Source organism: Tauraco erythrolophus, chromosome 3, assembly GCF_009769465.1.
Source record: "Tauraco erythrolophus isolate bTauEry1 chromosome 3, bTauEry1.pri, whole genome shotgun sequence".
NCBI lineage: Eukaryota > Metazoa > Chordata > Aves > Musophagiformes > Musophagidae > Tauraco > Tauraco erythrolophus.
The window spans coordinates 5,204,650-5,220,595 of NC_141467.1; the positions used below are offsets into that span (position 1 = coordinate 5,204,650).

Genomic DNA, 15,946 nt, shown 5'->3' on the forward strand with positions numbered 1-15,946 from the left:
CATGGACAGTGGGATCGAGTGCACCTTCAGCAAGTTTGCTGACAGCACCAACAGTGTCGTGTTGTGGACACACTGGAGGGAAGGGATGCCATCCAGAGGGACCTTGACAGGCTGGGGCGGTGGGCCTGTACCAACCTCATGAAGTTCAACAAGGCCAAGTGCAAGGTCCTGCACGTGGGTCGGGGCAATCCCAAGCACAAGTATGGGCTGGGCGGAGAATGGGTTGAGAGCAGCACGGAGGAAAAGGACTTGGGAGTGCTGGTGGATGAGAAGCTCAACACGAGCCGGCAATGTGTGCTGGCAGCCCAGAAAGCCAACCATGTCCTGGGCTGCATCAAAAGCAGCGTGGCCAGCAGGTTGAGGGAGGGGATTCTGCCCCTCTACTCTGCTCTCGTGAGACCCCACCTGGAATACTGCGTTCAGCTCTGGAGTCCCCAACACAAGAAGGACATGGAGCTGCTGGAGCGGGTCCAGAGGAGGCCACGAAGATGATCTGAGGGCTGGAGCACCTCTCCTATGAAGACAGGCTGAGAGAGTTGGGGCTGTTCAGCCTGGAGAAGAGAAGGCTCCGGGGTGATCTTATAGCAGCCTTCCAGTACTTAAAGGGGGCCTACAGGAAAGCTGGAGAGGGACTTTTCACAAGGGTGTGTAGTGACAGGACAAGGGCCAATGGCTTTAAACGGAAAGAGGGGAGATTTAGATTGGATATAAGGAAGAAAATTTTCACTCAGAGGGTGGTGAGGCACTGGAACGTGTTGCCAGAGAAGTTGTAGATGCCCCATCCCTGGAAGTGTTCAAGGCCAGGCTGGATGAGGCTTTGAGCAACCTGGCGTAGTGGAGGGTGTTCCTGCCCATGGCAGGGGGGTTGGAACTAGATGATCTTTGAGGTCCCTTCCAACCCAAACCATTCTGTGATTCTATGATTTCACAGGGGTGGTCTGTGTGATATCTGTGTAACGTATTAAAGGGTTGGAAGGGGGGTAGTGGTTAATGAGGATGTATGGGATAGTGTGGGACTTGAGCATCACATAAACGGTATGGAATAAGGGGTGGAGCATGTGCCGTTTTGGCTGGGGCGGAGTTACTTTCCTTCACAGTAGCTACTATGGGGCTGGGTTTTGGATTTGTGCTGGAAACAGCACTGACAGCACAGGGATGGTTTCGTTACTGCTGGGCAGTGCTTACACACAGTCAAGGTCTTTCCTGCTTCTCACACCACCCCACCAGTGAGTAGGCTGGGGGGGCACAAGGCGTTGGTAGGGGACACAGCTGGGACAGCTGACCCCAACTGACCAAAGGGATATTCCACACCATGTGACGTCATGGTCAGCATATAAAGCCAAGGGGAGAAGAAGGAAGAGGAGGACATTCAGAGGGATGGCGTTTGTCTTCCCAAGTAACTGTTACATGTGATAGAGCCCTGCCTCCCTGGAGATGGCTAAACACCTGCCGGCTGATAGGAAGTGGTGAACAAATCCTTTATTTTGCTTTGCTTGTGTGCATGGCTTTTGCTTTCCCTATTCAACTTTCTTTATCTCAACTCACAAGTTTTCTACCTTTTATGCTTCCGATTCTCTCCCTCATCCCACTGCGAGGGGAGTGAGTGAGTGGCTGTGTGGGGCTGAATTGTCAGCTGGGATTAAACCATGACAACTACCCATATCATTCTTTTAATACGGAAATGATAAACACCCCAATTCCTTAAAAGAGAAAATGGATTAAGTATCAGAACTATGTTGATGATAGCATGCAGTTTTAAAATAATAACTGAGATATTTCAACTTATGAACGACTTCAAGAAACAGTTCGCTGAAGGTTATCTGAGGTGAAGCTTTGTTGGCCATTTCAACTGGCTCGTAATTTTGAGCATAGAGAACAGACTACTAACAAAGCTTTACTTTGCAAAAGTGATCTCTGGATTCTAGTAATAAAGATGATTAATTTTGCGTCTTGATTTCTGCTGAAGTAAACTTTGTGCTTTTTGAGGAAGAAGGACTTAAGCATCTTAGGTCCAAAATTAAACTAGTAGAAGAAATTACATTGAAATTAGATAGGATCCAGTCATCTTATGACAGACAACAATAAACCATAAATATATTTTATTAAACAATCCATATGAAGTAGCAGACCACCTGTTCTGTCTGCTTATAGACAACACACTTGAAGTTACAGGATTTGCAGTATTGGAGTTATTCTCCAAACTTTATCCGCTCATCCATTTCTATCAGCTTTACAGCTTATCCAAAGATCTTTGTTTCTTATAACTCAGTCAGCAGTGACAAACATCCCCCACTGGACTTCCCATCACCATATGGCTCAATGACCTTCCCTCATTTCTAGTAGAGTGCTGCATGTTTTGTTTAGCAAATTTGCAACATCAATTTTGACAACAGTGATGGATATTTGAAACTACAACGTAATACTTAGCAGCACAGAAAATTCTAATATATGCAAAGCCTATTAGTCAAATGTAGAGCCTTAAAATTCAATTTGGAGTGCATAACACAAAATCACCATCGTACTTTGTGTGTACAACAGAGTACTGAATATTATTCTTAGACGTTTGGGACTGTAAATACAGTGCCTTCAGACAATACATGAAATGTTTCAGGAAGCTCAGATAGAGACTACTGTGATAATGTCACAAGACGCTGAGAAAAAAAATGCTACGAATGCTACCTAAGGCACAGCAAGTCAAGTGAACCAGATCTTTCCTTTCGTATTTTTTCTATTTAATTAGTTACAGGATATGGAAGTCTTTACAAGCTTTACAGGTGATAACACCAGCACAAAAGAGATGGAGTCTGAAAACCCCAGCCCCAGCCAAGAGTGGAACTGTAACCCAGAAACACGATGGGTACAAATGCTGGGTGTCACTTCATCCCTGCAGGAAATCAGATGCAGCTTCTTACAGGACAAAAGAGCAGAAGGAACCACAGGTGAATAGAGGCAAGGTCTGAAGGGAAAAGAATATTCTGGTTGGCGAAGCCAAGCGACAAGTTCACTCTCAGACCATCTAAGAGAGACAGATTTGAGTTTTTGAGGCAGGCATGGCTGATCTTCATCCACATAAATCACACAGCACCTCTATGCACCAGGCATAATGTGCTAGAACCACCCACCATGGCTTTCCACTCCTTGTACCCCCAGGTGCTACCAGCACAAACAAGCACTGAGAAAAGCCAGACCCTTTGCAGGGTAGTTATGGGACAACATGCCCACAGCTGTTGATCTTTGTAGCATAATGATAATCAGCTTAGACATACCCGTGACCTCCACTAGCTCCAGTAAAATAAATTCAGCTTCTCATCAAATATACATTCTACATATCTTCCTGGAGTCTAGAAGTAACATATGAATCAAAGCAATACTAAATCCCAAATGAAGCGATACCATATTCTTGAAAGCTACTTCACACGAAAGAAAAAAAGGTTACACCCATTTTCCTACGGTTACTCTAAAAAACAACATAGGATGGATGATCTATTTGTCAATTAGGAAGCTAAGAGCATCTACCAGCCAAAATGCTTCTTTTGGGCTGTATATGGCCTCCACCTCTAAAACTGTGGTGCATACACTCCTGCCTCCAAACTGTAGATCCCAGCACACAATGCAATACTTCGATCTGATCAGACAATGTATAATATCAGACAGAAAAATGATATTACACTTAAAACTACGCCAGTCCAGTGAACAGAAGTAATTCAAAAACCTGCCAACAGATCTTCTGTGCACTGAAGTGGTTTAACCTAACCACTGTAACAGAAAGGGAGATCAGAAATATTCAGGAAGACAAAACAAGAGCTCAATTTTCTTTCTCCAAGAAGAGAAACATTGACACAGTACTGTCTTTTAATCTAGTTCAGCCTAAGTACGTTAAGTTCAGATGTAAAAATCCAAAGGTGAAGATAAAGCTAAGGGAAAGGTCAGTAATTTTTAAAGAGCTTTCCGGTCAACCTTTTAACACTCTCTTAGAGGCTTACACTTCGAAGAAAAAAAAAAAATCACAATATTCTATTTCTATAATATGTATCTACATAGAGAGAGATCCTATGAAGAAGAGTAAAGTTCAGACGGGTATGTTTATACATCGCAAAAGGTTTTGCATTTCAAGCCAATAATGTGTTACAAAAAAACCCAGATAGTACTTAACGGCTAATTAAAAGTCACAAGAAAATATTCACTCACATGAGTGATGGCAGCACTTTCTGCCCTTTATCTGCGAGTATGAGAAAAACCATACAGTAAACACCAACTCCTTTCCCTCCCACAAGCACATGGCGGCTGTAAGGAGAAGTTCCTCTCAAAGGACAATTACTCTAAATGTGGAATTAACATCTGGCTTAACACTCAGTAACTCAGATGAGTCCTGGCTAAGGTTACCGCATGAGATATTAGGAGAGCAAAAGAGGTATGAAGAGTGGTCTATTTATCGTAACGATGTTTTCAGTACATTTCATGACCAGGGCAGATTACCTTCCCTGTGACACACGACATGACCTTCCATTCCCCAGGGTAGCAGAAAAGGTTTCCAATCTCAGGACAAATTACCCACAGAAGTTGCAGAAGCACTGGGTCTCTAGCTAATGGTAGCAATAACTTGCACTGATGGAGAATTTCTCCTTCAAGGATTCCAACAAATTGTTGGGAAATAAAACCCCACCATCAAGTCTTAAAATCCATGTAAGTTATGAAGTACCACCACGAGTTCACAGAACGAGGAGTTATGGATAAGTACAGAAGTACAGTATACTGATACCAGCTGTAGCTGGTAGGACCATGTTCATCTTATGTTCACGCTGCTTTTGGACGTGATTGTGAAGGTGCCACCACCACTGTGATAAATAGTCATCTTCACCTTCAAAATCTGCAAAGAATAGGCAGCATTTTTGGTATAAATTACAAATTGAAAATAATAAACTAACAAGTTTAGTAAAAAACGTGCTCAATAACTCTGGAAATTAGGAAATCTATTTAGAGGTCTACGTGAAATAAATTTCTTATTATTGTTTTGTAAACAAAACACTTGAATGTTTATTTTCATATGGTAAATTAGTCAGGTCAGGGAAAATGCATTATGAGCAAGACATCTAATTTACTTTGGACAGTGATAAAATTACTTAAATCAATCAATAAATGTTCCTCCCTTCAAAACTACTTTACATACCAAGACCATTAATTTGAAAACCTCTTTGCTAATTTATTGGTCTAGAAAGACGCTGTGATATTTCAGATGAGCCAAAGATGTTTCCTGGAGCTTGGCAGCAGGTTAGCTCCAAGGCAACACAAAACGCTTCTATTTGAAACCCAGAACATAATTCAAGCAATAACCTTCTAGGACACACTGCAGCTTGTGTTATGTCTTAAGCATTGCACTTGAGCTGTGTTGACTTTAAAACACTTTCCTGAGAAGGAAGCAGTCTGATGTTACTCAAATAAATAAAAACATTGAGTACGAGGGCAGGTACGTTTTGATGCAGGAATGAATTATCCTTTCACAAAGAATTCCATTAGTGATTCCATCCCAAACTTGACAAAATGTGAAGGTTTGTACCTAGCCCCCTCAGATCCCCTGTTCTTAACTGGGATTAACAATGTAAATAAATGATGGCTTTGGAAATCCTCCTCCCTACCCCAACTGCATTTAACCCTTTCAATGCTATTCTAACATCATCTGCAGAAGTGTTTAACATTCACTAAGCATGTGATCATCAATGCTGGCTATCCACAAGATAAACTGATTTTTCTCTAACACCAAGGCTCTTCAGAAACCTGAGTCCAGATTTCTCCTGCTTGTGCAAATGAAGAACAGATGTTTACATCTGCCTGTGACTGCAACTGAGTGATAATCTTTATGTTGGTCGGAGAAACAAATATTGCCTGTAAATAAATACTACCAAGCAAAAATCTCATTCATCCTGCAAGCAAATACTAGTTAGCAGAAATCACATGCTGTGCAACACAAAGACAGAGACAACTCCGGAAAGGCTGATCTCACAGGATGCAATAAATTATTCTCATAGGCACTTGAGGTCACAGAACTACGTTCAATTGTATAAGCTTCAATACCATAATGGATTAGTGATTATTGCTAACATATTAGAACTAATTACAGTTTCAGGGAAAGACTTTTTTTTTTTTTTTTGAGGCACATACTTTCTCCGGCAGCTAAAATAAGACAATCTTACTTTTATACAAGCGAACAATTTAGAAACAGGTCTTTAACAGTTCCAGACCAGGATACACCAGATAAGCAGACCCAGAAGGACTGTCATGACCCTGCAACAAAGTTCGTAGAGAATCTGACTGCTGTCATATTCAGGATCCCCATTTTGAATCTCATAATTATTTAATGTAAAATGTTCATGGAGCTGTATTTATTTAAATACCAGTTTCTTGAAAAGTATATTAAAAATACAGTTAATTCTGTCAACTTATAAATCAGCACTTTCCAAGTTTAAGTTAAACATCTTTTGATCTAAATGCCATTGAGGTAAAGACAAAAAAAAAGCACTGCAATTCAACAGAGATTAATTTCTAATAAGACTAACACACCTATCGTACTTCCTCTAGCTTCCACAATAGCTTCAAAGCTTGCTTTAGACAGAGATTTTTGAAGAAGGATTACTGGGATGGAGAAGTGAATTCCTGACCTCTTGATCCTCCTAACACACACGTACACAAACATTTTATTTACTTTGTGCACATGCTTCTTTTCTTTAGAAGATTTAAATGTGATTTAGTCAATTGCTACTAAATTAAAAAGTTAGAAAAACATATCTAAGCAGCAGCTTCTCCCAAGACTTTGTAACAAACAAAATCTAGTAGTAAGTATTCTGAGTCTCTGAATATCAGCCAAGCCCGGCATTTAGCCATTCACAGCACAGGACCTTCAAATTTTCCTTAGGAATACTTTAAAGATTTTATTTCGTACACATTTTGTTAAGGAAGACAGCATCTGAACACCACTGAATTCTTTCACTATTATCACATTAAATGTTCTGTTGTGTGTTGTGTCCCTAGAAAAATATTAGGATTTTATACCAAGATTTAGAATTGATATAGAATAGAAAAGGAATAGAATAAAAAGTAGAAAAAACTGTAAGGGAAAAAGGCCATTTTCCATAATGCCATCCTAGCTAGAATATTGTCTGAGGGATTTACGGTATCTTCATTCTTGAGCAAGAACTAAAATATCCAGAAGAATCTCAAGGAACACTCCTCACCTAGGACATCCTCTGTACCGAGTTCTGTGCAAAACAGTCATGGAACAGCTGGTCCAGGTATTCTCACATGCAAGAAAACAATCAAGAAAGTTTTCTTTTCATGCCAATTTCATTTTTTTTGGAAAAGCAGACAACCATGTATAATCTAGGACTGTACTTTCTTAGTCAGCAAACCCCAAAAACTATGGGAAGAGCTTTATGAAAGAGGTAGTGAAGACAGCATCCTTGCTAATGTGCTGCGGCAGCAGTGCTTCTAAGCATTGCCCAATTAACTGTAGGGTTTTGGTTTTTGTTCAAAATTACTTAGATTTTTTTAAAGTCTAGAAGTCAGATCTTGTAAAGAGTATTTTAAATAATAGCCTGGGTCCACTCTCTCTTTAGGCTTGACATTACAAGGTCAGTATCTTTTCATCATGGGAAACATACAGATGGTTACAGTGAGGAACTAAACGTTGAAGCCACATCCAAGAGTAAGGAAAGGAGGAAGTGAGCTAGGACAGCGTTTCAAAACTTAAAAACTATTACTACGCTACCAATTGCTTTTCCATTTACCAGAAATCAGATGGATATGTCTATTGGCATGAATCACTGCCAGAGGCAGTTATTTTTCTATTACTCTCACAAATCCTACCGGTAATTAAATCTTACGTAAAAAGAAAAACTTCTCTGTTCTACTGTGCCACAGAAAGAACGCAAATAATGTCTTGGATAACCACCACATCAGATTTACTCAATTTGGGTAACTTTACTAAAATTACAAAGTCCATTAACCAGTCTTTTGAGGAAGGCCCCACTCTTTTGTCTTCCAACTATAAAACTGGAATTTTTCCAGAACTTTGTATGCCATATATGTGCTCTAAACTCTCCTTCCAGGTTATTACTATTCAAAACTCTTCTCTGCCAAAAAAATGGAAGTCAAGAAAATGACATCAAAACCTATATGTAGATTCCTTCACTATTTAGGAAGGGCATAATTCTACAAGGGTAAAGCGAATGTATTTGGAGAACGACAATCACCATTGTACCTTTAAATCCAAGAAAGCAACTCCTAAAGAGTACGGTCAACAGAACTTTGATGGAATGATTTTCAGTTGGGAAATATTACTATTAAAAAAATCAAAACATTTGGCAAAATTGTCACCATTTGGTTTAAAATTTATTTTCAGAGAAATATGTTCTGATGGTATCTAACGGTTATGTTTTGACATTTTTGGAACAGAATGCTTTAGTTGCCCTTCCAAAATATTTTACATATAGAATACTGAAGTCAAATGGAAATACTTCAATACCGTCAGACCCAAAGTCTGACAATCCAAAATCATGTTTTTATGCCTCTAGATTTTCCCCAAAAGTGCATGCACTTCCATGTTTTACTACAATTCAGAGTGCAATCATCTCAGTCCTTTTCACAGCTCCCATCCTAATCAGTGGACTGAGCATCATCCAGAGCTTTTAAAAATAATAGCTTTAAATTGAAAGAGGGCAGATTTAGATTAGGTATAAGGAAGAAATTTTTCCCTCTGAGGGTAGTGAGGTACTGGAACAAATTGCCCAGAGAAGTTCTAGATGCCCCATCCGTGGAAGTGTTCAAGGCCAGGCTGGATGAGGCTTTGGGCAACCTGGTGTAGTGGAGGGTGTCCCTGCCCATGGCAGGGGGGTTGAAACTAGATGATCTTTGAGGTAGGTCCCTTCCAACCCAAACCATTCTGTGATTCTATGAAAATACCACCATCTCTATTAAAACACACATAATTCTGATAGAATAAGGCACTATACACAAAAGACTCTAAAATAACATAATAGCACAATATTGGCATGGTACGTGGTCACTGAAATAATGGCCAAAATTTAACTCCCCAAAGACAGAGACATTAATAAGGCCAACCACAAATCTATGTGAACGCTCTACAAACCTGAACTGCAAACGTGCAGTGCCCGTTTGCCCATGATTTTGGGTCACGTAGCTGCCAGGCCAAAACAAGCATCTGCAGTACCATCTGATGGAAACCACCTTGCACTCCTGGTTCAGGAACACTACAGCTGTTTACAGCCCTGACCTTTTTATACTTTTCAAGTACATTACAGAGATAGCCACTTACTCATCATGTAGGAAATCAACTCAAAAAATCCTGAAGCTTATTATCACTCAGAACACAGCCAGCAATTACAGAGAGAGAAGGAAAAATAAGTTATCTGCTTGCTCTGCACAGCCAAGGGAAAAACAGATACTGCAAAGCTGCAGTTCAGTCATCTTATCCCTACAAAGAAGTTGGACAGCTCTGCTGAATAGAACTGACAATTTTATTTTTTCCTGGGTTTCTTACTTCAGCTACAAACTACCACTTCAAACACAACACAGTACTTTCTATAACATAGTATGTCTCTGTTTTCTCATTATTGTTTTTTTTTGTTTGTTTGTATGTGGTTTTTTTTGTTGTTGTTTTTGTTTGTTTGGGTTTTTTTTTTTCAATCACTATTTAGTCTTTTTTTTCCCCTCCCTAGTACACTGAAATATGATACCAAGAGCTGACAATCTGCTGGCAGATCTTGTCAATCACAACCTTTGTTTGAAAAATCAGCAAGAAAAATGCTTATCCAGCTTGGCTAACTGTCACATGTAAAATTTTAACGTGGTTGTTAAATTACCTGAGTGATTAAAATGCAAAAAGAACCAGTGATCAGATTCTATATATCAGGGACTAAAAGCAAAGTAAGATTTTTCAATTAAAAGTGACCAAATAAGGTACGTTGAGAGGAAGAGAAAACCTCATCTTTGAAAAAGGATGGTTTTAAAAAAAATTATTTGGTGTGAATCAGGCTGTTGAAAGACTTGTTAGCAGAATCTTAAAAGCTTTATGCATCCTTCAAGAACAAGTCAACCCAACCTATACCTTTGCAAAAACCCATGAATGCTGTGAGCTGGCACCTACGTGAATCTGACTCCACAGCCTGCTCCTTTGGGTTTGAGGAACCCCTGAGACAGACGCCGTGCAGAAGCAGACAGCCCGAATTGCTGTGGCAGTAACTCCTGGACGGCAGCAGGAAAAGGCATCTTCTGAGCAGCTCTCCTCCTTGGCTTGGCCTCATTTGGCATGGCCAGAAGAAACCTTTGCAGAAATCCAAGAGCATAAACCCCCTCAGCCCATAAGCAGACAGCCCTTGCAGCCTGCCGAGCCAACCTACGTGATCAGCTCTTAGCATCCCTCTTTCCCAAAGGAACGGACTATAGGCTAGGCTGACACGCAAGGCAACATGAGAAACATTAGTCTATTAAATGGACAACAAAAATTTCATCTGAGGACAATGACTTTACCTCATACAACCACTAGTACAAGTTTCTATATCAGGCATGCTGCAAGGAGACCCACAAAGGTCCTATATATTGAATTAAGTTGCAACACGTAAGAAAGCTTCCAGGTCCTATACGTAAGAATGGAATTAAGGAACGCCTGCAATATACTGATTTTATGTATATTGAAATTTTAAACCAAGTGGAAACAAGAGACTTTTTTTTTTTCCCCAGACCCATCTGGACTTGTGGGAAGAAAAACTCCTTGCTACAAAGAAAAAAAGTAAGCATTTTAGAGATTATCATTGTTCTTTACTCTGATTTCATGCATGTAGAAGACCTCAAACTATAGAAATCTAAATTCTAATGTTGAAACTTTGTCTCAAACTTCTGCATTAAATTCAGATATTAAGTGTAGTGCAAAAACACAGGAATCACACTTTTTTTCCAGAAACAGCTTTAATGCCAAAAGACTAAGCACACCTCAAGAACATGCTCAGCCTTGCATAGTGGAATCCCCGAATTTTCACTTCCTAAACTTTCATTCAAAACAAAAAAGCCACATTTATCATAAGCACCTTGAGATTTTTAAAATCAAGATTTTCTACATGCTGATAAAATCTTTCAGAGACAGACTAAATCAAAAAACTGTAAAAAATTTAATGAAGACAAGTGCAAGGTCCTGCACTTGGGAGGACACAAACAAAGAGCTGGGCGCAGGCTGGGATCTGCATGGCTGGGGAGCAGCCTTGCCAAGAGAGACCTGGAGGGCCTGTGGACAAGCAGCTGAACATGAGTCAGCAGTGTGCTGCTGCAGCAATGAAGGTGAACCAGATCCCGGGCTGCATCCACAGGGGCAACACCAGCAGAGACAGAGATGTGATCATCCCACTCCACTCAGCGCTCGCCAGGCTGCATCTGGAGTACTGTGACCAGTTCTGGTCCCCAGGATTCAAGAAAGATGCAGGTAGACTGGAGATGTCCAAAGGAGGGCCACAAAGATGATTAAAGGGCTGGAGAACCTGCCCTATAAGGAAAGACTGAAGGAGTTAGGTCTCTTCTATCCGGAGGAGGCTTGGGGGAACCTCATCATCACAGCATTCCAGTATTTAAAGGCAGCTACAAAGAAGATGGAGGCTCTCTCTTCACAAGGAGCCACACGGAGAGGACAAGAGGCAACGAGTACAAGTTGCACTGGGAAAGGTTTCATCTGGACATAATGAAGAAGTTTTTTACAGTTAGAACAACCACTCATTGGAACAACCTCCTCAGGCACATAGTAGAGTCCCCATCAGTGGTGGTTTTCAAGATGTGACAGACAGGGTGCTAGATAATCTCCCCTTGGCTCCCTTTCCCACGAAAGGTTGAACCAGATGATCTTTGGAGGTCTCTTCCAACCTGGGCTGTCCCACAGTTCTATGTTCTGTGACTCCTTAAAATCAGATCAACAACTATGTCCTTCATAGAAGGAAAAGCAACTGCCACTGAAAACCAGAAAAACTTATTTTGCTCATTAACAGAGATTTAGAAAAATCAGATTTACTAATTTTAAAATTTTGAAGGATGTCTCAGATGAAAGTGCATGCATTCAATTAACTTGTTTCTGAAGCAAAACGTGTTTTGACAGATTTCCTTCCCTGGTTATTCTATATTCCAAGTAGTTTTATTAATTAATCAAATAATATTGCACATTCTGACAGCAAAATTAAATTCCATTAAAATGTGACTTACACAGATGAGAAAAAAAAAATATAAATTAAAACGCAACAGCCACCAGTTAACTGAAATAAATATATAATAAATCAAGAAACATGTTAAAAACCAAAGAAATTATTTGCAGAAAAATTCAGAGAGACCTGAAGCTTCTGACATTGCTCATAACCACAAGAAATTAGAGAATTAGAAAAGAGACCACCTGAAAGCATGTAATATGATGTTTCCTAGAACTTGTTAGCCAGTGTTGATCTCTACAGGCCAAGAAAGGCTGGTGACCTGAAAATCATAGTAATGTTGGTTAGCTAGAATCTCTGGAGCTTATCCAATCCACCTCCCACTTGAAGCAGACCTTGCCCCAACAAGGTCAGGTCAGCCATGGTGATGTTTTGTCAAACCTGTTGTGAAAATCTGTAAAAAAAAAAAAAAAAAAGAGAGATGCCAAAATCTCTCTGGGCAACCTGCTTCAGTCCTGTGCTACCCTTCTAGAGCAAACCTTCTTTCACTCAGTTCCTGTGAGTTCTGACCACTGAGCTTCTGTCATGTTAAACAAACAAAAGACTTTCAAGTTCGGACTATACTCATTTGCAACCAGATGTGTTTTAACAGCTTTAACAAGTTTATAAACTCTTGTTTTCTGTACCAAATAAGGGACGCAACATAAATCCGTTATTTAAATCACAAATGAAATTCTATTTAGAAATTATTGCCTTAAATCAATTTAGCTGAGACCAGAGTCCCACACTATCAGAGGATCCACTTCTTGTCAACCAAGCAGAAGAAAACAGTACACTCCTTCAGAAGTACCTTTTTGACCCAAAACCTAACATATTCCCTCTTCGCATATCGATTTTCCTCCAGCACAAACCACCCTTCCTTTCTCAGACTGGCTGTATGGGTAATAGGGCAGACAGGAAATTACTTACAGTCTGCTAAATTCTCTCTCCCTGCTGTTAAAACCTGGCCTACGTGCCTGGGCCTCTGAACACTCCATAATGTTTACTGTAGGGCTCTGGGGATGCTCCTGCATGTTGTTATTCTGAAGGCTGTCAGTGATGACCTCAGTTACTTCAAGATATGAACGTTACTCTTCAGAGTTACAGCACTGTAAGTTCTTTTGGATGGTAGAATATACTTATTGGGAAAGCCACAAAACGAAAATATTGAATTTTCCATCACAGTCTATACATACACATTTAAGAGAAAAAGCACAGCAAGCAAATAAGGAGACAATAACCAGTTGATCATACTTCACAGAATCATAGCATGGCATAGGCTGGAAGGGACCTCAGAGATCATCTAATCCAACTTCCCTGTCATGGGCAGGGACGCCTCTCAACTAGACCAGCTTACTCAAGGCTCTGTTCAACTTGGCCTTGAACACCTCCAGGGAGGGGGCATCCACAGCTTCTCTCAGCAGTTTATTCCAAAGTCTTACCACCCTCCTACTGAAGAATTTCTTCCTAAGATCTAATCTAAATCTGTTCTCCTTCAACTTAAACCCATTTCCCCTTGTCCTATCAGCGGACACTTGTAAAAAGTCCCTCCCCAGCCTTCCTGTAAGTTCCCTTCAGGTATTGGAAGGCAGCTATTAGCTCCCCTCGAAGTCTTCTCTTTTCAAGGCTGAACAACCCCAGCTCCCACAACCTGTCCTCATAGCAGAGGTGCTCCAGCCCCTGGATCATCTTTGTGACCCTCCTCTGAACACGCTCCAACAGATCTAACATGCACTGTTGGCAATAATAAGATATTCTGAAAGTCTCTTGATGAAATCATGAATCAGTAAGATTAATCTTTAACACGTCATATTTTGCTACAAGTTGGTTCTTCACAAAATCATTAGGTTTACTCCAGGGCATTACCATATCACCCTACAGCTGCCCTGAGGACACAGCAGGACTGCTTATCTTGGCATGGAAGACACTAGCAGAGTGTCCATTTTAGCTATGGGTGCAGCACAAACACTAAGAAGAGTTGTTGTGGTCCCAACAGATCTCTACGTGTAACAGCTGGTGACCATCTCTTTCCAGAAATTGCTGTTGCTTTTAGTGCTCACAAATGTGTATTTTATAGTTTTGCTGATTTTATAGTACCTAAGGACAGGCCCATCAAAAACTGAGACCTTTCCTTTAAGGAAAAAACAATTTCCCAACTTCCTTGTGCTCCATCAGCAAGAAGCTGAGCAGAGGGGTGTCCGCATGTGGTCTGCGAGGCTGGTGCCACCCTTACTGGTTCAACCACTGTGAGGTGGTGCTGGCTTACTTCCTCCCACTGTCGTGGGCTCAGCTTCCTCACTGATCACCTCCCATCACAAACACATTGGTGAAAACGAGTTGAGGCCCAGACAGGAGGATCATTCAACTGTTCAGCAACTGCACATCTCACGAGCCTCAAGCCATCCCCCACTACACAGAGTCCTCTCTCTGCTAGCCAAAATAACAGCAAGCTGGGATGCTCAGCACAGCAAAAAGCAGAAGGATGCCTTGACAGCAGAGAAACTAAAGAAGGAGGAACATGATGAACACACATGCTGCTGCATGCAGTTAGCAATGAAGGCTTATTACTCCAGCTCAGTTTCAGCCCACAACCCTTCTTTTCAGAGCATTCTCTCTCACACACGAGGTCTGGGAGAATACTCATGCCTTGAAGACTGCAGAATTCGCCACAGCTATGCCAGTTCAAAGGCTTCTGTTTCCAGTTCTTACCAGGCTGGAGATGATTCATAGCAAATGCAGCTCACATGTCTCTGCCCATGGTCCAGCCAAGCGGTAAAGTGAATAAACCACCAGCAGGTAATACAATTTTACCAGGGATGGAGGGGAGCACCCCGTGTGAACGCAGTGGATGTCTAAAGGAGCCTGTGGCACGCAGGCAGGCATATCCTTCGCCAGAAACCAGCGCGCACCTTTCCCCAGCAGCCAGGGAAGGCAGGCAGCCATGCGGCATCGCACCCTGCGTGGCGGGACGAGCCAACCCCGCTCCCTCGGTATCCGCAGCGCTCCGAGCTCGGGCACAGCACATGGCTGCAGGGAAGCCAGCCTCCTCCGGCACAACCGGGGCCGCAAGCCGCCCCCAGCTCTCCCCCACCACAGGAAGGGCAGCATCCAGACCAGACGCGAGCTTATCCAGACCAGACGCGAGCTTTTCCAGACTGGGACAACCTCTCTTCTGTCCCTTCCTCCTGCAGCAGGGAGAGCCCACAGCCCGGTGCTCTTGAGGCAGCCCGGGTCGGGCACCGGAACCGGGGCTGACCCTCCCCTGCCCTCCCCGGGCCAGGCCCAGGCCCGGGCAGGCCGCCGCGGCCGGGCCCGCTCCTGCTCCCTTCCCCAGGGCACGGCGCAGCTCGGCCCGGGCCGCCTCCCGCTCCTCCGCGGACCCCCCCGGGGGTCACAGCTCCTCTGCGCCCGCCAAACCGAGGCCCTCCCGCGGCCCCCGCCCAGCCCCACACAACGCCGGCATTCCTCCTCCTCCTCCTGCTCTTCCTCCCACCCCCGTTACCCCACACCCTGGTGCGGAGAAGCGGGGCCGGGGCCACTGCCCGCCCCAGAGCCCGTCCCCGCCCGGGCCGGCAGCGCACCTGTAGTTGTAGCTGCTGAAGCGCTGGCTCTCCCGCAGCAGGGCTCGGTACAGCCGCAGCACCTGGGCCCGGCTCGACGCTGCCATGTTGCCGGCACCAGGCGGGTCTTCTGGCGGCGAGGCCTCTGTCTCCGCCCGCAGC

At 42.6% G+C, this 15,946-nt stretch overlaps 1 protein-coding gene across 1 annotated transcript in view; it reads right to left on the reverse strand.

Annotated features, from left to right (window-relative positions):
* The window catches only part of LYRM4 (LYR motif containing 4), a 107,262-nt gene extending 91,336 nt beyond the window's left edge, over positions 1-15,926 (reverse strand). The window contains exon 1 of the mRNA XM_086608976.1: positions 15,806-15,926. Within this exon, the coding sequence (XP_086465102.1) occupies positions 15,806-15,891 (86 nt within the window). The 5' untranslated portion in view covers positions 15,892-15,926. The remainder of the gene's footprint in view (positions 1-15,805) is intronic.
* Positions 15,927-15,946: the final 20 nt, after the last annotated feature.